The sequence below is a fragment of the Leopardus geoffroyi genome, chromosome D1 (genome assembly GCF_018350155.1).
Source record: "Leopardus geoffroyi isolate Oge1 chromosome D1, O.geoffroyi_Oge1_pat1.0, whole genome shotgun sequence".
Lineage (NCBI taxonomy): Eukaryota > Metazoa > Chordata > Mammalia > Carnivora > Felidae > Leopardus > Leopardus geoffroyi.
Window position 1 is genome coordinate 86,070,373 of NC_059329.1, and position 23,090 is coordinate 86,093,462.

Genomic DNA, 23,090 nt, shown 5'->3' on the forward strand with positions numbered 1-23,090 from the left:
ACCCCCATACATTGTCAGTGACTTGTGCTTTTGAGCTTTCTAAGGGTTACCATAGCAACTTCCTGCTGTTCAAGTTAGCATTCCTCTTTAATAATTGCAAACTTTGAGCAAAAGAAAAATTAGATCTTAATCAGAAAAAAAGTTTGACTTTTCACATCAAGATTTCCTTTTTTTAAGTAAACTCTACCCCCAACATGAGGCTCAAACTTCACAACCCTGAGATCAACAGTCACAAGCTATCCCAACTGGTGCGTCTCACATCAAGCTTTCTTAAATCCAAATATTTCTCTGTCAACAAACTGTGGAGAAAATCTGCATTTCTTATAAATTTTATTATTGAAGCTGTGTTGTATCTCATTCATTCATTTCTTCTACACTGCTTTTGAGTGACTGACAGTGCTCTAGTCCACTATATATATAGTGGAAATTTTAAAATGAATGAGAGACACTGGTTCCTTTCAGGCACCTTACTCTGTAGTGGGGAGGTAAATATTAAAAACTTGTGTTTCAATCTGAAGATGAAATCCAGAAAACAATTGCATTCATAATGGCATCAAAAAGAATAAAATACTTAGAAATAATTTTAACAAGAAGAATGTACAACTTATACTCTGAAAACTACATAACATTGTTGAAAGAAATTTTAAAAGATCTAAATGAATGGAAAAACTTTCCAGGTTCATGGATCAGAAGGTTCAAAATTAATATGACCATTGTCTCCAAACTGATCTACAGATCCAACACAGTCCCTATCAGAATCCCAGCTGACTTTTTTGGAGAAATCTGCAAGCTGATTCTAAAATGGCTATGGAATTTCAGAAGACTTAGAATAGCCAAAATAATCCTTTAAAAAAAGAATAAGCTAGGAGGGCTCATACTTCTCAATTGCAAAACTTTCTAGAAAACAATGGTAAAAGACAGTGTAGTACTATCATAAGAATAGGCATATAGATCAATGAAATAGAATTGAGAGTCCAGAAATAAACCCATATATCTATGGTCAACTGATTTCGACAAGTGTGCCAAGACCATTCAATAAGAAAACGGTAGGCTTTTTCAACAAATGGAATAGGACAACTAGATAGCCACATGCAAAAGAATGAGGGTGAACCATTACTCCACAGCATGTACAAAAATTAATGCAGAATGGATTGGAAACCTGAATGTAGCAGCCAAAACTATCAAGAAATGCATGCTCTACCAACTAAGCCAGCCAAGCACCTCAAAATTAAAAACTTTTATGTTCAATGGACACTGTCAAGAAATTGTTAAAGGCAGCCCACAGAGTAGGTGAAAATATTTGCAAGTCATATCTGGTTAGAGATTTTTATCTACAATATATAAAGAATGCTTACAAATCAATAATAAGACAACTCAATAAAAATGGGACAGTAATTTGAGTATGCATTTTTCCAGAGAAGATGTACAAATGGCCAATTAGCTCATGAAAGATGCTCAACATCATTAATCCACAAAAATGCAAATCAAAATTACAATGAGATACTACTTAACATTCCCTAGGATGGGTAAAACAAAACCTCAGGTAACATTAAGTGTTGACAAGGTAAAGACAATGGAATCCTTATACCCTCCTGGTGGGAATATAAAAGGGTACAGTTGCTTTGGAAACAGTGTGGCGCTTTTCAGTGATTCAACCTGGAGTTACAGTGTGACCCAGCAATTCCACCCATTAGTACATACCCAATAGAAATGAGACCATGTGTCCACATAGAAACTTGTGCCTGAAAGCTTATAGCATTATTATTAATAACAGCCAAAAGATGAAAACAACCTAAATCTCTATTAACTGATACTGGATAAGCAAATGTGGTATATCCATACAATGAAATACTATTTGGCTATATAAAGGAATAAAGTACTAATACTTGTTATAAGACAGATGGACCTTGAAAAGATTATGCTAAGTAAAAGAAGCCATCACAATAGAACATATATGATTTCATTAATATGAAAGTCCTGAATAGGGAAATCTGTAGAGACAGAAAGTAGATAGTGGTTACCTAAGGCTTTGGAGTGCTGGGAGATGGGGAGACCTTGAGTATGTGGTGGGGTGATAAATAAAAAGATTGGTTTGTTTTTGTTTTTTTTTTTAAGGTGATGAAAATGTTATAAAATTGCCTTGAGTAATGGTTGCACATATCTGTGAATACTAAAAAACCTCTGAATTGTACACTTTAAGTAGGTGAATTGAATGGTATGTAGATTATATCTCAATAAAGCTGCTGATTTAAAAAAAATGTAGGTTACGTGGGGCGCTTCGGTGGCTCAGTCTGTTGAGTGACCGACTTCAGCTGAGGTCATGATCTCACGGTTTGTGAGTTCGAGCCCTGCGTCAGGCTCTGTGCTGACAGCTCAGAGCCTGGACCTGCTTCAGATTCTGTGTCTCCCTCTCTGCCCCTCCCCCTCTCATGCTCTGTGTCTCTCTGCCTCAGAAATAAATAAACATTAAAAAAAATTTTTTTTAATGTAGGTTACAAAATAGTTGGTAAATCTGGTAGCAGAGTTATAAGTATACCAGATCAGAACTTTAGTTCAGTGGTTCTCAAACTTTTTAATCTTAGAACCTCTTTACATTCTTAAAAACTATTGATGATCTCAAAAAAACATTATTTGGGTTATATCTATTGATATTTACCATATTACAAATTGAAACTAAGAAATTTTCAAATATTTATTTACGAATTCTGTTAAAATAATAATAATGAACTGATCACATGATTGTAAAATAATGATTTAAAAAAAATTTAGTTAGAAGAGTAACATTGTTTTACATTTTTCCTTAGTAGGAAACAGCAGGTTCTAATATTGGCTTCATTATTCAATCCATTGTGATATATTGTTTTGGTTCAAGTATGAAAAGAAAATCTGACTTCACACAGATACATTGTTGGAAAAGGGAGAAGTGTTTTAGTAGCCTTTTTTTTTTTTTGATAATTGTAGAACTTCTTCAATATACACTGAAACTCGAAAAGTAATCGTTTTACAAACATTACAAACATTACAATGTGAAATCAAAAACTGTGAATGAACTTTTTCATATTATGCTACACTAAAAGGCATTCATTGCTTTATCTTGCACTTTGAATGGGTCTTTTACTCATTCAAGATATTGACATATCATTCCTTGGTCATTTGGAAGGCATCGATTGGTTCATGGAGTTACGCCAATCTTCCAAATATTTGCACATTTCATTATACAATATCAAACAATCATATTAGTTAATATCAGCACCATCTACAGTGTTGTACATGTCACCAGTTTACTTTTATTGCTAATTAGTTTTTGAGCATAAAAATATACCACAATTTCTTTATTCTTCCACCTATTTATGGACATTTGAGTTATTTCCAGATTGAAGCCTTTATGAATAAAGCTGCTATGGACATTAATGTATGAGTCTTTGTACAGATACATATTTTCATCTTTCTGGGAATCACATCCCTCTAAACCTTTTTATTTTCAGTCTTTCACATTTTAGCCATTATAGTACACTTGAACTGTATGACATTGCGACAATTTGCATTTCCCTGACAACTAATGATGTTGATCATCTTATCATATGCTTTGGCTATTTTGTCTGTCTTCTTTTGTCTAAGTCTTTTGTCCATTTTTTAATTGGGTTATTTATCTACTTATTATTGAATTATGAAATTCCTGAAATATTTTCGGTATATCTTTGCAATAATTTCTTCCAGTCTATGGCTTGCCTTTTCTAATAACAGTATCTTTTGAGGAGTTAAAGTTTTTAATCTAGATAAAGTTTATCTTATCATTTTTTTTAGTGGTTAGCAATTTCTCTCTCCTACTCCTCCCATTTTACAAATCTTTGCCCTCCATAGGGTCTTTTTCCTGTTTTCTTCTAAAAGTTTGATAGTTTTATCTTTTGCTAATTGATCAATGTAATCCAATTTGAATGTTTTAAACGACTGTAGTTTACATTCTCAAATAGTTTTTGACTTATTAGTTAACATTCTAATTATATGTTAACACACTTTACATTCACTAGTTCTCTTTTTATTAGAGTTACTATTTACCAAGGTACTTATTGTCTGCCTCAAACATGTGATTTCATATATTCTTATGTATCTAATACTTTGTAACCTCTGAGAAGTCAGGGCCACATATTTATAGTTTTCTTTTTTCCAGGTTAGGTTTATGAAAGTAATACATCATTAAAGGCAATAAAGTATAAAAATTCATAGCACAGTAACTAAGCTTTTTCTAGATGTTTAATAAATGTTTAAGGAATAATGATTCTTACTTAGGAAATCATTTCTAATATCTGATTGTTGAAACTTCTTGGATCTTTATTATAAATTTTTGTGATTTTAGATCTTTTTTCTAACATACCCAAACCCTTCCTGCAAATGGCCAATTTATTATAATGTCATTTAGTCATCTTAATTATATACAGGATATATCAGCATATTTCAAGTCTTATTACTGAAAATTTAGGCATAAGTAAGATAAGAATTTTGCCTCCTTGGCCAGTAGAATTTATTTATAATTGTTATAAGAGGATGATTTATTTTTCCTGCAAAGACTTTTTACAGATTTTGCATGAACCTAACTTATTATTGTGAGTTTATAATCACACCAATATCATAGGGAAACTCCTTTCTCTAATCATCTTAGATATTCTACACATACTTGTATTGTTTACATTGTTAATGATGTTAAGTCATTATAAAATTAATACTTTAATACTAGTTTGGTTAGCTTTCATGAGCTTCTTGATTTTGATGAGAAGTAAACCTGGAACAGACTTATCAAATACTCGTAAAAATACTGCTACTCTCAGTACCACTACAACTGTGCTATTACTATAAGCATTTATTAGGCACATACCACATGCGAAGCACACTACAAGCGTTATGTCCTTGAATATCCACCACAAGCCTTACCTCTGTTTTTACAAGGTTACACAGTTAATAAGAGGCAAGGCCAGTAATGTTCTACCTCATGTCTTCCCCTGACTCCAGACTACACCATCTTCACTTTTAGGTTATATAGCCAGCTGCCCTAATCATCACAAAAACTCTGCAAGATAGGCATGATGCCAGTGGCAAACAAGATTAAACTGAAATTAAGCAATGCAACAAAGTCACGTATTTAATAACATGTTTAAAGCTAGTATCAAACTCTGATCTGTTTAAATCTAAAACTTACTCTTTCCTCCCTGTCGCACTACATCTTTATGTATCTTGAATTATTAACTACTTCTGATGGCAGTAACTTCCCATGAGGAAAAAAAGTTCTAGACCAGCGTTGCTATTCAGCATTTTTAAAGAGAAAACTATCATTGTAAAATTGTTGACAAATTAGTACATGTGAAAGATTAAGTAAAAAGTTTCATTGCAGTCAAGGGAGGAAAAAAGGATGGAAACATATTTCCTTATGTGTAATTGCAAAGCAAAGAAAACAGTTATGAAATAAATACATGTATATATGTAATTTTTTTATTTATTCCAAAGGGACCTATGCAACAAAAAAGAAAAGAACATTTTTCCAAAGCTATCTTGGTGGCCATAATGTTCATTATTTAGAAGGAGATTCCAAACCCATTGTGAATGCTTGTGACTGTGATCCTTGTGGTCTCTGTAGAAGGAAACAGCCGTCATACTGTCAGGTGTCCTCAAGTCATCCTGTCTACATCACCAATTAAATAATGATCGAGGTGATTAAATGGACTAGATATCTAAACATTATGCAATATTTGCATTTTGGTATTTTACAGATACATTTAAAACATTGTATAACTGGAAGAGATATCATTTAAATTTATGTTTTTTAAGGTTCTAGTAAAAAGACTATTTTGAAATGGAAATAGGAAAATGGGGGGTCAGACTTTGGCGATGAGTATAAGGTTAAATAATGTGACCAAGAATTACGACGTATTCCTCAAAATATAAAAAAAAAAAAAAAAACTGCCCATCCATCTACAATTTTCACATTTTCCATAATATCTTTTCTACGCAATTTTTCTACCTATCCATTTTTTAATGTTTTTTAAATTTATTTTTGAGAGAGACAGAGAGAGAGAGAGGAAGGGGCAGAGAAAGCGGGAGACACAGAATCCGAAGCAGGCTTCAGGCTCTGAGCTGTCAGCACAGAGCCCGATGCGGGGCTCAAACTCACAGACTGTGAGATCATGACCTGAGCTGACGTCAGACACTTAACCGACTGAGCCACCCAGGCGCCCTTCTAGCTATCATATAGTAGTTTTCTGGTCCTAATATCAGTTGAGGTATTAAAATGTATATATATTCTTTTGCTCTATGACTATAACATCTCATTATATATTTGTTTTTATGTCAAAGTACTTAAGAGAACATACAAGATTTAAGAGTTTGCTTCAACCAATCATGATGTAAACAGGGGATAAAACCCAAGAACTCTTAAAAACCAGCGAAGAAAACCACAAGGTTTAGGGTAAGGAAAGGGAATAAGAACCAGAAGCAGTATGCTCACAAATCTAATCAAAGACATATGAATACACAGAACCAGGAGACTGTGAGTTTATTTAATAAATCTTACATAGTACTTTTTATGAGCCAGATGCAGTCCTCAAGTCGTTTTAAATATTAACTCATTTAATCCTTACAGTAACCCCATATGGTTGGTGCTGTTATTGTCTCCATTTTACAGATTAGGAAACAGGGGACAAAAAAGTTGAAGTGACTTTCCCAAGGTCACACGGCTAGTGAGTGGCAGGATTTAGACCAAAGCAGTACCCTGTAAGTACCATACTCTTAACCACCATGCTCTGCAGCTTACTCAATAGAAGTACTAAAAGAAGGTCAAAATTAAGACACAGACTTGTGTACACAAGGTAGCATTTAATGATGAAAGAGCCTGGGCTTTTGGAGACAGATAGACCCAATTAGTCATATGGTTTTAGTCAGGTCTTAACTTTCTCAACCTCATCTTTCTTCATCTTTTAAAAAATGGGGTGAGGAATACCTAATTCAGAGGATTAGCAAAAACATGTGCTGACACAGCGCTAACACATCGTAGTCACTCAATATATGCGAGCAATCATTACCTTCACTATAATTACTTTCAAGACACTTCCAAAGATGAAAATTTGAACAGAGATCAGGCCATAGAAATAAGGTGTACAGGTTCATCAAAGCAGTAGAAGTCCTCAGCTTTCTGTCTCTTTTTATGAAAGTCTCTGACAGAATCTTCTAACAGGTCAGGCCTGAGATAGACCAGGAGGCATGCATGAAGTCAGGTGACCATCTAAGTCATAGTAACATCACCATGTTGTTCCAAGACTCTTCTAACGTCGTACATCAGCTTCCTCTCCACTATGACCAGTGCCATTCCTATAGACTCCAAGTCAGAATTTAAGTGGTGATTGAATGTCTAAGGGTAATTTAGCTTATTCATTCATGAACAGATATTTATTGCTGAGGCACTAGGCACTCATGAGGATATAGCAGTGAATAAGACAAACAAAATTACTATCCTTGTGGAGGTTTTTTAGCACTGTAAAAGACAGTATGAATGGAGCAGAAAATTAGTATATGGAAGGTATTTACAGGCTTGAGCTTGGAATTTGATACTAAAGTGGTTTCTGCAAGAAATAGAAATGTAGTTTCATATCCTTGGAAACAATTAAACATCTATAGGTAATAGAATTGTGATACTTTTATTTGAATATGTTGTATAGAGTATCACTATGTTAAAAGTATATAAAATATCTATATCTCTTAAATTGGTAAAAGAGCCAATCAGTGTTCTTACTTTAGTTATTAGCATTCTGTCAGACTTGTACAGTAATGATTAGTTACCCTTTATTATACTTTTGGCATGCTTCCCATGTTTAATTTCATTGTAGGGAAGGAACACATAGTTAAGGAAATTGCAAAGAGGAGGAAAAGTTAAAATAGGGAAAATAATGACATAGATTCAAAACTGACTTGAATTTATTATTATAAGACGACTTTTGCAAGTAGAACGAAAAAGAATTATTTTTAAATTTGCATTTGAAATATTTTGTGTTTAGCCTGAGAACTTTGAACTGAGAATTTTTTATTTTCTTTAGGTTAAAACTTATTTCCATAACAGCAACAGGGAAAAATAACAAACACACATTGAAACAAATACATAAAAATAAACTCTAAGTATCTGTTAAGAAAACGCTAAAATTATCCATCAAATATATTATGAGTATCTTAAAAAATATATAGCCCTAAACAATTTTCCTGCAAGGTTGTTATATTACTGATATTGTCTCCTTCTAGAATATAATTTTAGCACCTGCTCAAAGACATTGTATTAAAAAAATGTATGTGAAAATGGCCAAGTTAAATAAGACTTTGTTACATGCTAAACTGTGGTGTAAAGTGTCATTAGAAAGAGCAGGACTACGGACGGCTCCCCCATATTCGAGCATTACCCAGTTCCCAGATCCCTGCTGTGTAGTTGTTCCACTCGCCAAGAAGCCTGTTAAAGAGCCCCCAAGAGCATGTGTACAGCCCTCCATGTTAATAGTTAATTGGTGAGGATGGCAAGATGAGAGGACAGCCGAACATGTGGTCTCTCAGACTCAAGCCGTAGACAGACCTTTAGTTATAATAACAGCAGCTGCTCACGTTCTCACAACTCAACTGTTCAAAACTGTTGTCGAATGAAGGTTGCTGTGGGTTGGGGAAAAAAAAAAAAAAAGGGAAGGTCACATCTAAGAAAAATAACTAAAACCCTACCTTGAAACTCTTACTATTTATTATTTAAGTATGAGAATATTGCTTGAACTTTTTAAAACTTAAATACAAATTTCTATATTCAAAGCTGTTCTATTTGAGACACATATAACACTGCTGCTTTTTTCCTATTTACTGTTAGAAACAGAAATGCTGGTGCACTGCTCGAAACTTTTTAATGAGATTTTTTGCAAAGTGACACCTTTGAAGCAGTTACAGTAGGATGCTGTTCGATTTCCCCATCTAGCAAGATATGAAACTATTAATTTTTTTGGTTTTATAAATGGAAACTGGCTTCCTATGGTGAAATTTGTCATCCACCTCCACATTATAGAACATTTTGTGCCTTTTAAGTTAATTTTATTTTCAATTCCCAGTGACAGTTGTGTACTTGAGGAAAATGATGACCAATAACATTTATTCTTTTTGAAATTAAAAATTTAGTTTTATGCCTTGTTATGATTTCCTTGGTAAGGTGAAAGGAAAGTAAGTTTCCCTTAGCTTCTGCATTTTGTTTACGTGATCTATGACAGTGACTTGTTTTTAGTGATCAAAAGCATTTTTACTGGAAACCGTCAGGAAGTAAGTATGGAAGAACTTAGAATTGTGATTCAAATGGGAGGTGCAAATATTTTTCTGTGGCTTTCTCACAACTTTCCTTTCAGGAAGAAAATGTACTTTTTATTATTGCTAACTTACTCAAACTGTTGTAATCTACTTTTTAAAGGAATTTTTAAATATAAACAACAGCCTAATAAATTACTCCTTAACTATCATAATGAAGGGGTGAAAACTTCTTTGACATTACTCACAGTAAAATATTAAATAACATTTTCTCATTCTAGAATACTTCTCAATATCACCAGCATTTAATGTGTTTGCTTATCGAACATTAGTTTATAAACTATTCAAACTTTCTTTTATTCAGAACAGATTTCAGATTTGAAAGTGTCCCAGAACATATTTTGATTGGTCATTATCGTCATTTGCTCCATTAATAGCCTTACTCAGTTTTTATCCTATAATCAATGTTTTCCAACAATTTGATCTGTGGACTTCCCTCCACACCCCCGCCCCACCTATCTGTTTGGAGAATACCATCACCAGTATGTTAGTTTATGCCAAGGAAAATTTATTTTCTACAGAAAAGCAGGAAGAAAGTGCTTTGTTATTTAGAACATCTCTTGAAAATTGAGGAAGCTTTTATTTAGTGTGTTATTTTAATTGATATATCTTCCAATTAATATTTTACAGCATTAATATAATAAAGTTTTGAAATGAGTGAATGTTTCAAAGTAGAGAAATTCAGAACAAGCCTTTTCACATCCATAAACTTTTGTGTTCATGCTGAGTATCTTAGCAGCTAAACTCTAAGTCAAGTAATGGGCTGCTTAGAACTAACCACTAATATGGGATTATGAAATGTGGACTCCAGTGGCCTTGTGAATTTCTCTCAGTGTGAAATCTTTTATTCTTAAAACAAGACCTAAAAATAATTGCATGGTAAAGGAAAAACAGACTTTTATGAGTTTACAACTATAAAATTTTGGAAAATATTTTTAATGTAATTGTTGATAAGAGCATCATTATAGGAAAGCATAACATCATCTCTGTCCCATAACTTAATCTATTTTAAGTGCTCTTTTTAAATGTACTTTATTAAGGAGAAAATTTAAGGATGAAAATTAGAGATTAGATTTAATCTCTTGATCATAACTATCAATTACTAAAGGATAAAGTCAGATATTCTGGCTGTCAATTTTTCATGAGTTCCTTTTATTTTTCTAGATCTTCTCAACTACTCTGAGGTAGATTGTAAGAAATTAACATTTTTAAAAGTATAAAAAGAAGCAATCTTAAAAAGTCAACGGAATCATACTAAACCTATTTTAATGTTGTGCCATGTATGTTAAATTATAGTTTTTGAAAATTTAGTAACTTCATATGAGTCTGGTGTACTGGAAACAGAGTCTTTTATTCTTTATAATAACAAATAATAGAGAAATAGGTGTTTCAACTTTGCTACCATAGGCTGCTTATAAAAATCTATAAATTCTTATAGCTCCAGTTTTTTTTTCTTCTGTTTTATACTGCACATGCTGGTATCTGATTAATTTTTTAAATCAAATCTTAGCATGTATGCATTATACATATGTATTGAATTTACTTTCTTGGTCAAGGATGTTTGAAGCTTTTAACACAAAGAAACTCCAAATTATCTGTAAGTTTCTGTCTATATAGAACATTAATAGCAAAATATATACTATTTTATCTTCATGTAAATATGCATATTAAATAAAAGCAGGATTTTTAAATGGTCAATAAGATAAATGTGCATCTTTAAAGGAAAAAAAATGCCACTTTAGAAACCTTTTGTTATACTTAACCTAACCAAAGCATATTCAGCAAGCCATAAAAAGAAAAATAATTTTAATGTAAAATGGTTTTTTTTGTTCCAAAATAACTTTGTGATGTTACAGTTCATACGGTGATTCATACTGTACTTCCTTGTGGTGATGGTGGTTGTTAAAGTACTATTTAGAGCCAAAATTTTTAAATATATCAATGATAGAAATAGTGAAACGTCTCATCACAGTATGGAGATTGAGTCATCTGTTTGGGCATATGGAATCTTTGGCTGTGGACTGCAGTCTTTATAATGCCCAGTGTCCAGGCATGGACACAACTGTTCTGGGAACAGAAGCAGAGAGGGACCTCTGTGTTCAGTCCACTTGAACGTGATAGAAGAAAAAAGGGGAAAGGATCTTTAACGTTAATTATCTTTATTATAAACTATCTTTGAACTTGATCACTTTTTATGTACAGAAAATAAGTACACCTGTATGTAATTTGCATTTATTTTGCAAATAAAATTAGTAAGTTTTTAATCTTTGGTGTTACAAGCTCTCTGAAAAATACCTGTGAGAAAATGTAAGTTTTGAATTATTCCTATTTGTATACTTTGATGCATTTCCCTTAAAGAAAGATTACTGTCTTCAAAAAAAGATGATACTTATTTCTTAATATTGAGATGAAATATGCTTGTAACTAATTATAATTTAAAGCTCTTTAAATATCAGGTCATATATTATATCCTAGTATTATGTTTTAGCCCTTTGCTATTAATTACATTATTATTACTATATAAAGTATTTCTGCTTCTTTAATAATGTTTTCGCACCCTATGTAGTTAATCTTTAATGTTGAGGAGGACAAGGGGAGAGATTAAATTAGCCTTGTAACCTCTTTCTCTTCCAGGCTGATGATGGAAAATAAAAGCTCTTAGCCACAAAATGTAACACTTAGAATTAATATTTAATTAGACTAGCAAATTGTACACTGTGGCTGAAAGCTTCCAAAGAGTTGTTAGTGCCACAATTGACCTACAGGTTTAATAATAACTCACTTCTAGAAGCAAGTGCCAGTTCAGCATAGTAGAGCCACTGTAAGAAAGTCCTGAGAGATTAAAATCAGCAAACCAAATGGCAGGCAGGGATTCCTGGGATGGAGCCTTCTGGAAAGCTGGGAGCTGGAATAGCTTTTAAGCCAGGATTCAGATGAGAACAGTGGGTGAAAAAGCTGATCCCTCCTGTTCTGGGAGCTTCTGGTTGTAGGCCAAAATCTTAGAACAGATTTTTACTAAATGTTTTTGCTGCAGCTATTAACTTACATTGAAAATCAAATATTGAATAATTTTTCTGTAAAATTTAACAAATTTTTTGTGTAAACATTAGTTCTTAATTTCTTACATATTAGTACATAATATCTGTAAACTCAGATCATTAGATTATCAGATAGGTTTGGCGCTGTACATCTATGCTCTTTTGCTGTGACATGCTGTTTCCTTGTTCCCTGTATAGTTGATTTATATGGTTCATTTCTATATTATTTCATTACGGGGCATTATGCAGAGCCTGAGAAAGAGATTGTGAAGTCTGTACCCAAGAAATGTTTTTCTTCAAGAAGGTACATGTCTCAACAAATATAAATTAAAGGCATTCTTAATTTTTAAAGGCCTTATATTATAAAAGCAATGCTACATTTGCTTATGCTTATGATGCAATTAAATTACAAGACAAATAATTGGACCTCCTGGTGAAACATTGGATCCTTATATCTCTGAGAAATTAATCTGGTGAAAAATAGGAGACCATGAATTTGAAAATGTTCAAATACAGGACAGCTAACTTAAGAAAGAACATCTTACATAATTTATTGGTTTTATCTTCAATAATTAAAGAAAAGCTAAGTCATTAGTTAAAAATTCAAGCAGATGAGAACCTTGCCAGCAGAGGGAGTAGTCCTGTCTGCCGTCAGGTTCCCATCATTTTCCCACCTGCCTCAGCTTTTTTCCCAGCCAGTCTCCCATCTGGACCTGGCTCTGTCAGCCTGTTCCTGATGACAGGCTATAATTTTATACTCAATATGGGATTATTCTAAGCTGATTTTAAACTTTAGTATCTTTAACCTACCACGGCATCACAAACATCAGCTGGATGCTCCGTTTGATATTTGGATATTAGCAATTGTTTTTCCAGGAAAGCTATTAGCTTTTGGACATCTGTGAATTATCTGAAGGGTTTCAAGTATAAAGTAGTAAGCAACAAATTTCTGATTTGGGAAGCAACCCATTAAACATTTTTAAACAACAAATAAAAATTTCTATATGAATGATTTCCATAATATGAAACTAGATGGTATATAGTTTATGAAAAACTACCTACAATTAATTTGGAATATTATACTATTATTCAATTTGGCCTATTCATTATAATATTTTGTTTACCTTATTTATAAGTTTTCAGAATTTGTAAGATTTTTTTGATGTTTTTATACAATAACCTATTGGAAAAGAAAACTGATGTAAATAAATGTTCTGCAAAGCATGTACTGTTTGAAGCCAGTGTAAATGTAAATAATATTTCTGAAAATAACATCATGTGTTCTTAAAAAATATTTTCATGCCAAAACTTAGAATACTAAGTTCAATCAGATGGGAATCCCAAAAAGATGTGGCTCCATTGCTTAATGCTAGTAAAAGTGACAACTTAGCAATTTATCTTGCCTTTCAGGTTAAGTATACTTACCATTAGCTCCTTTGTGGATATGTTTTTAAAGCATTAGAAAAAGGAACCAAAATATGTTTGCTTTATGATTTCACATATCAGTATATGATGCTACCAAGAGAGTGTTATAGCTAGAATTTTTTTTTAATTTACCGAAGTTCCACTATATTTTAAAATTCACTGTGTGACTTTGAATAAATTTAAGCATTAAATCTGGGAAGAATTAATCTAATGCCTTCATTAAGGTATTATTACAATTATAAATATTTATTAGTATAATTATATTTGGTAAAATTATATTATTTCTTAAACTCAAAAAAAATATGAACAGAATTATTTTTCCCAGTATAAAATATTTTTAATAAAAACAAAATTTTAATCTACAGAAGTAAGTCACAACTCTGGGGAAGATAGGGGGAGGTTTGTAAAGTTACAATAAAAACAATTTTATTATTTCATAATCTCAATTTCTATAGAAAGTAAAACTAAATAAGCATAGGAAAACAAATACCTCATTAAACATCTATAGATATATCCTTTTGTCCAAATTTATTTTTTTATTATATCACAAAGAAATGTCATAAATGCTAGTGTGGTTGTGTTTCTATGCATATCATTTTTCAGGAAAATGTTATTATAACTTGAGTTGTTGAGTAGTGTACTTGCTTTTCTTGAGATTCTCCTCCCTCCCCCCACAACACATACACACACACACACACACACACACACACACACACACACACACACACATTATGTCACATAATACGTTCAATCATAAAGTAACTTAAATATTTCTTTAACTTTTCAGTATTAACTTAATAGTTCTTTTGCACTATTGTAATCCCAAATCTGACATGTGTGCCAGACTCAAATGGGGGCCCTACCCTTATATTGTGTATTTGCTGTCTCTCTTATTTGAGTAGCTCAAGAACTTATTCTTATTTGAGGCATTGCATAAATGGTTAATGTCAACTGGTTTATGCTTTTCAAGCTTCTTAATAATTAAGTGATTGGTTAATTACATTTTAATTCTCTTGTTCAAAATCTTTCCTGGGAGTATATTTTGTGTTAGTCCAAACTATCTTTTATGTTGTTGAGATAATTAGGTCAAAGAAAGTAGCAAAACATTCAGGGTTTGAGGTATTCTGATTGTTACTTTGTTACTCTAAGCAGGTATCTCAACTATTTTTATTAGAAAATGGAGGGAGCTTTATATGGCAGTAGTTGAATTTTTATCTCTTAAAGTTCATAGTTTTGGCTTAATGAGCTCTGAATTGGAAAGGAGCATTAATTTAATCTTCCTTTATTTAAAATCCATTTAATGGATTTGGCATATCCTAATAAAGAGGTTACCGTTCTATAAAAGAAAACAGGAAACATCCTATGAAACCAAGCAAGAAACAATCAAAGGAAAAACTCAAATTTTTTGTGAAATTAAAATTGGAGTAAAAAGGTAGTTGACTGGACAATCTGATTTGCCTTTTTTTTAATTTGCAACACCACTTGACATAATTTAAATTTAAATAATTAATTAAGAAATTCCACTGCAACAGAAAGTTTTAAGAACCTTTTATGTAACTTAATACAATGCTATTTGAGACTGCCAGCAAACTCTTAAAACTCCTGGACACTGGCTCTCTGCTCTTCTGGCTTCCCTCCTAGTCATGTCTTGGCTACTGTCCAGAGCTGACAACTTTCACCCAAGAGTGAAGGGAGATTTGTCTAGTATAAGGAGGATTTTTGAGCCATCCTAGATTTTCACATCCAGATGGGCAAGGAGGAGGGCTGGCAGTATCATTGTACATACTTGGGTGATGTCATTGTGCCATGCGTGAATATAACCATTAATTTACTCCTACTGGTAAGTCCTGAATGTCCTTAGTCAAATGTTCCTTATTAGAAAGTGTAATGTAACAACTTCAAAGTCAACACAAAAATTATTCAAAGTTTATGTCTAAGTAATTGATGCACAAACACCTTGACTTCTCCATTTCCAACTACATATACTGCAGACCAAAGAGATTTCACATCTTGGCTAATAACATAAAAACACTTAGAATCTGTTAGGATGAGAATGTGGAAGTTCCAGTTTCAAGACCTCTGCTCAGATTATTATGCTAAAGCTTCCCAAACACCGTGAGTTATATTATAACAATTTATTGTCCATAGTGTATTCTTCCTAAAGTGAATTGTTATTATTATGCTTTTGAGGTTATTTAAAGCCGTTAATTTTAGATTCTTTTTAAGTAAATTTCACCTACCCTTATCTAAAAGACCACTTAGTATTAACATTATGATTTGAAAGGCAAGAGTGGTTTTAAGGTATGATCATACCATATCTTACATATTGATACCATACTCCCTATGAATATACCATACTCCCTATGAATCTCAGAGGTACCAAAGTAACCTGTAACACTAATTTAACTTTCAAAAAAATATGTACATTTACATGCCCAAATATCTTTTATGCTTTGTTCATAACTGGAAGACTGAATGAGTTTGCAGTTAAGATAAAGATTGTCTCAGTCAGGAATTTAGATGTTATTATAATTTCCAGTACTTCTTATTCTACATTTTTTCAACATCTGTACAACTTTCACCATCCAGTTTACCACATTACATAAACTATTTTCCAAAACTGCTGTGCAGAAAGCAGTAAGGTCACTGTTAAATATAACTTATTTTGTGGTAATGATTAAAACTTTTTTCTTGCTGTAATACTTTATGAAAGCTTTTATAATAGGATTTAGTTTGTAGTTAATAACTGTAGTATAAACCTACAGAACTTAGAAACCCAATAAATGAAATATATGCATGAGTTTCTGAGATTTCTAAATCCAGGCTGTATACATCTTTTATTTTGGAATTCATTAGTTTTCCTCTACAAAGTGGATAGTTGGGTTTTTTTTATCTCCCCTAAATTACCTTAAAAAAGATCTATAATGTTAACAGATATTACAGGGTGTTAAGTGGTTTATTAGTAAATTTTAGGGTTAAATTGAAGAAAGAAACCCTCTTTGAAATAAATATCATGTTGTCCATTTAAATATACAGGACCTTGCTTACAGAATGCTAGAACACTAATTCCATCCTTAAACCTTACAATTTCTATTATTAAAATAATTGAGAAATCTCTAGTTTATATCACTACAATTCCAAATAGATGAGTTCTAACAAAAATTGATTTTTATCATTTAGATTCAGATATTTAGATACAAAGGCTTAGACTTCTATTTATAGATAAAAGGAAATCTGACCTTTTGATTAAGAAATATTGTCAGTAGCCTTTATAAGTGCTTGTTCATCTGAGGGTCCATGACAGGAGTACTCTTCCCAGTTGAGTTTATCCTAAAAATGAAATGATAAGAGCCTGCTGGTTGTTACCTAAGATTCTTCTTAATGGGAGAACCACATGGTTATTCTTCATCTCCCACTTGTTCTCACCCTCTACAACCAACCCAGCCACACCCCACCCCCACCCCAACATTGTTCAGTACTCAGCACAATGAATCATTTTCAAGTTGACTCATTGTGAACTGTCTCCCAGCTGTTGGAATGTCTGGCAGACATTTTTGTTTGGGTGAAGAATAACTGGCTGAAACCCAACCTGGATGAGTTTGATATAATAGTCTTTGGCTAAAGAAATATTGAGAGGAACTTGTTTATGGCCTCTGAAGCCCCTGTTATTCCTGGAGTAGGACCATTCCCTGTGGCATAGAACTGAAAGTAAGGAATCAATCTGGATTATTTTCTCACCATTGAATGAAAAATTGCCTTGGAAAAAAAACGGGCATTTTCAAATTATGTTTTTCTGTACTCGGTACCCACGTGATTGAGAGTATTAAAGCCAATTAAGGATAATTATTTTTACTGGTTCCTTTTAGGAGCACTGATTCAAAGGCTAAAACATTCTGTATACAACACACATTTCTACTTACAGAGGAGTTTCAAAGACTGCCCTAGGTATGAGTTAAACAGGCATTTCAGCATAATGTTTAGTGACAGAAGCTACTATGTATTTCTGATAGAGTCAGGTAACATTAACGAGCTTTCTTTTATTTTTCATTCTGCAGTCTTTACAAGGGGACCTAAGAAACAGAGGAATACCAGTAAGCTCAGTAGTCAATCATGTTTTCAGAAAGTGAACATACTTGATTATGTTTGGACTTTCCTCTAACGGGACATAATGTTGGACTGAAATTTTCCTGTTTTTTATTTCCCATCCTTTTCTAAAGATTATTTTTAAACGGGTAGACATTACCATTGTATAAAATGGGAGTTTCAAAATTATAAAATTTTACAAACAACAATTTTTTCAACTTATCTAGAGCTTCAGAGCAAAAGTTTTTTTCTAAGATGTTATCGACTTAGACCTACCACTATGTCACAGGCTAAAAGGAATACTGAATTTCTGTTAAATAAAATAATTCAAGAGAACCTGTAGGGTATTTGATAATTATATTTTTAATGGCTTTTTATAGCCATGAAATTCTGGGTGTTTTAGAATGTTTGCTACTTAAAATGTGACTTCTTTTTTACAATATATTATTTAGCAATATTTTTGGTTCATGTCTGGTTGTGTTGGGAAGGAAAAGGTAGGCTACTAGTCTAGTGCTAGTCATCTACCGTCTTTTCTTTGCCTTTATTGTTATCCCAGAGCCAAATAGCAGCATCTGGAAGGAGAGAATAGAAGACTCCAGAGGTGGCCATGTTGCAACCTCTTAGCTAGACCCTTCCGCGTTTCTAAAATGCTACAGAGGACCTCAGCTGTGACAGAGCTGGAACGTGGTCCCACTTGACAGATGATAATGGGACCTTGCCTTACACATTATACCATAATATCTACTGCTTCTGAATCCTGATGTCTATGAGATTTAACAATGGGCAATGGGTAAAGTAATTTGAAATGTAATAGTGTATGAGGATAAAGGTAGGCTTGCCCCTTAAGACAGAAGAAAAATAATTTATATTCTCTACCAAAACTAAGATATGTCTCCTCAGCTCTTCCAAATAGAAAAGCATACCAACATAGGCTGGAATTTTCAATTAAGTGCATACTTTCATCCATTTTCAGCATGTGGTAGCCTTAACTTTTAAGTTATTTCTCTGCATTGATATTTATCTCCTCTATAATTTGTCACTGAGATGGCATAATGGCACTGAATAGATATTATATTTTTAAACATGAGTGTTTTGTTTTCTTGTTTTGCAGAATAAAGCAATTATTTCCCGTGTTACAAACTTGTCAGATACAGTAGTTGGTCTGGAATCATTTATTGGTTCTGAGAGAGAAACCAACCCATTATATAAGGATTATCATGGTAAGCATTGCCTTTATAATGAGAAGAGAATATCCTGATTGCCTCTAGGGTACCTGAAAGCATTGTATCCAGTCATAATATCTACTGTCAAGTAGCATGAATTTTGTTTTATAATGTATCTATTGAATGTTTTCCTGGGGCGCCTGGGTGGCTCAGTCGGTTGGGCGTCCGACTTCGGCTCAGGTTGTGATCTCGCGGTCCGTGAGTTTGAGACCCGCGTTGGGCTCTGTGCTGACAGCTCAGAGTCTGGAGCCTGTTTCAGATTCTGTGTCTCCCTCTCTCTCTCTGACCCTCCCCTGTTCATGCTCTGTCTCTCTCTGTCTCAAAAATAAATAAACGTTAAAAAAATTAAAAAAAAAATAAATGTTTTCCATTCGTGACCATTCTTTCATGGCAGCTTGTCACCAAACTACATTAAGACTACAGACTATGGGGGCACCTGTGTGACTCAGTTAAGCGTCTGACTTTGGCTCTGGTCATGATCTCATGGTTCATGATTTCAAGCCTTACATCGGGCTCGCTGCTGTCAGCATGGAGCCTGCTTCAGATCCTCTGTTCCCCTCTCTGCTCTTCCCCCACTTGCATTCTCCTTCTGTCTCTCTCAAAATAAACTTAAAAAAAAAAAAAAAAAGACTACAGACTATGGTAACTATTTGAAAGGAGTCAAACCCAAATACTTAGGCATGGCTCAGTTAGATATAAATGTTGTTGTCCCAGTGGCTTAAACTTGTCATGAAATCAGTTGTACTTATTAGCCATGTTTGAAATAAATATCATATTAATTCTAATAATAACAGCTTATATAGTGGTTTATGCTTTATAAAGCCTAGCTATATGATAAATAAAATTCGTACTGTATTATACTCTATTGTTTTTTTTTCTTTTCTTTTTTTAATGTTTATTTATTTTTGAAAGAGAGAAAGAGTGCATGAGCAGAGAGGGGCAGAGAGAGAATCCCATGCAGCCTCTGCACTGTTAGCCACCCAGGCACCCCATACTGCATTATATTTTTAAAGTCCTAATCACACTTTCAGAAAGTGAACATCTTTGATTACATTTGGACTTTGCTCATTTTGTTGAGTTAGGAGCAAATTTTATAATATTGCCATGCCCTAGTATAAACACAGGTCAATTAATCAGATTTTTACTTATTTTTTTGAAGTTTCTTTTTCTTTTTTTTTTTTTTTAAGAGAGAGAGCATATGTGCAAGTGAGCTGGGGAAGAGCAGAGGGAGAGGGAGAGAGAATCCCAAGCAGGCTCCGTGCCCAGCACAGAGCCCAATGTGGGGTTCAGTCTCACAACCATGAGATCATGACCTGAACTGAAATCAAGAGTCAGATGCTCAATCAACAGAGCCACCTAGGTGCCCCTTATTTGAAGTTTTTAGTAGTGTTTTGGTCATTTGATTAATTTGAAGATTTTTTAAATAAAGGTTCTTAAACAGAGCCTTTGAGATAGGAAAGGTTTAATAGTTTTGCATATCTTAGCTCTAAATTAAATATGGAGTATGGTGAATGATGGATTTTTACCTATTTGTGCTGAACACATATTAATTTTTGCTTTTACTATTGTGGACCTACGGTACTTTCATGGAAACCTTTAAAGACTGAATAGCTTATTTGAAGCCACAAGAAAATTGTATAAGATTGTGATTGCAGGACTATGGCAATTCCTAGAGTCGACAAAAAAAAAAGATTATAAGATACTTTATATGATAACTGCCAGTGCTTTGAAGAAGCAACATACAATCTTTAAAAAATAAATAAATAAATAAAATAGCACAATCTAATAATCAAGTATTATTTAAAGGCTAGAAAATATAAGCTATGAACAAAAGCTACACAAAATGATTTGCCTCATGATTATTAACTTACATAACTTCAAGTATGCTATATGCCCAGATTAACCCTATATATAATTATTTAATATACTATTGTCACTATTATAGGAAGAAGACTAATAAGTTTAAACTATTTCTTTTTTTTTGTTATTGAACTCCAGTTGACATACAACATTGTATTAGTTTGAGGTGTACAAAATAATGATGTGATAGATGTAGGTATTGTGAAATGATTGCCACAGTTAAGTTTAATTAACATACATCACCTCACATAGTTTACAGTATTTTTTTCCTAGTGATGAGAACCTTTAAGATCTATTGTCTTAGCTACTTTCAAATGTACAATACAGTATCATTAAGCATAGCCACCATGCTACACATTACATCCCTAAGACTTATTTGTCTTAGCATTGAATAAACTATTTTTCATTTTTTATTATGCCTATTTTCTTTTAAGACAACCTAAGTTAATTATTACCTTAATAAATTATATCTTAGTATCATTTGTAAGTATTATGACCCAATAAATTTAGTAAAATTATATTTTATATTCCAAGTCAATCATTTTGATTAAAACATTTTGAGAGTGAAAGGCTGTGATTTTTGTGTGTGTGTGCTGAAATCTCTGAATTAATAAATGATTAACAGCAGATTCACAAGTGGTTTTGACAAGTAGTGTTTCTGTTAATATGAAGGACCTGATAAACTATATTTATTCATTGTGGGAGGCCTCCTGATTTAACAACTAAACAAGTACATACCAAGTTAAAATAAGAAATGTGCTAGTGAAAGTCTGGTGTGCTTATTTCTAAAGTATTTTACTAAATAGCTCTGAGATCTTTTTAATTTGTATCTAAAAGCTGTACTTAACACTTGTGTTCTTAACACTTGTAGCATTTTTTTAAGTTTAATGAATTCAATCAGATAGTTCAGTGAATTATTTTTGAAGGGACCATTTAGAAAGTTAAGCATCTGGAGGTTTAACCCTTTTAAGCTAAAACAAATATATACATTACTAAGCATTCAAACACACACAAAACTGTGCACTAGGGAAACAGTTCTTTAAATAAGATGCGTCTAATTTGCTCAGATTTGGATTTGCCCTCTTCTCCCATGTTTAGGGATCAATATCTTTGGGATGATGATTTTAAATATAGGCTGAATCAGGCAGAGAGATGCACTGAAGAATCTTGCATGTCTTCATCTGTGGCAAATGACCCCGAGTTTAGTCAGAAACTGCATTAAGCTGCACAAAAGCCATCCAGTGCCCTTGTCAGAAAAAATTAGCAAGTGTTTCTACTGACAAGAGGCCAAAGCTCACGGTTTACCTAGCACTGTTACAAAGCTTATAACAGCTACATAAAGGTCTAACATGCCACAGAAATGAGTGTCTTGGGATGGCATAGGGGTTAATGTTTGATCCTAGAGTGAGCTCTGAAATGTAGTTTTCTTCAATGGTTTGCTCAAGTCATTAATAAGGTACAAAATGAAATACTTTTCACTAGTGCTTCACTGGTTATCAGTAACCCATAAGCCTTGTTTTGCTGGCTGCTTACTGGTGCATTTAATAAAATAAAGATCACTCAGTGGTGCCGTGGGCAGCATGCAAGGTGATAGCCATATTTGCTTACTGTAAATACAAGAGAAAATCACACACAAACCGGCTGTAGTTTTGACAAGTATTAAGATCCCTCTTTACATCTGTACTTCTGTACCAAAGTGCAATTAGTTTTCCTCGCACAAGGATTTCTGTTTATCTTATTCTGCTTGATTACTTGAGTATAATCACACCATTTGCTTCATTGCTCCTGGTAGTAAGCTCCAGTTTTAAAAGGGGAGGATGCTTGTGTGTAAATTTATAGGATTCTGCTGTAAGACTCTTTGATTTATGTATCTAAGACAGTGTTTTTAAATTTTTGTTCTTTTAATTTTCTTTTCACAAGGTTTGATTCATATTCGGCAAATTCCTCGGCTTAATAACTTGATTTATGATGTATCCGATGTCAAAGACTTAGCTTTTAAATTAAAAAGGAAGCTATTCACCATTGAGGTAAGAGAGAATTTTTATATTTTAGTTCATGGTCTTGAGGTTAAATAGTCTATGCGTGTGTGTGTATATATATATGT

At 33.0% G+C, this 23,090-nt stretch overlaps 1 protein-coding gene across 5 annotated transcripts in view; it reads left to right on the top strand.

The window, feature by feature from the left end:
- ELP4 (elongator acetyltransferase complex subunit 4) overlaps positions 1–23,090 on the top strand; it is a 251,191-nt gene that overhangs the window by 96,704 nt on the left and 131,397 nt on the right. For all 5 annotated transcript variants that reach the window (XM_045484854.1, XM_045484856.1, XM_045484858.1 and 2 more), the window contains 2 exons: positions 19,015–19,123; positions 22,907–23,013. In XM_045484854.1, the coding sequence (XP_045340810.1) occupies positions 19,015–19,123; positions 22,907–23,013 (216 nt within the window). The remainder of the gene's footprint in view (positions 1–19,014; positions 19,124–22,906; positions 23,014–23,090) is intronic.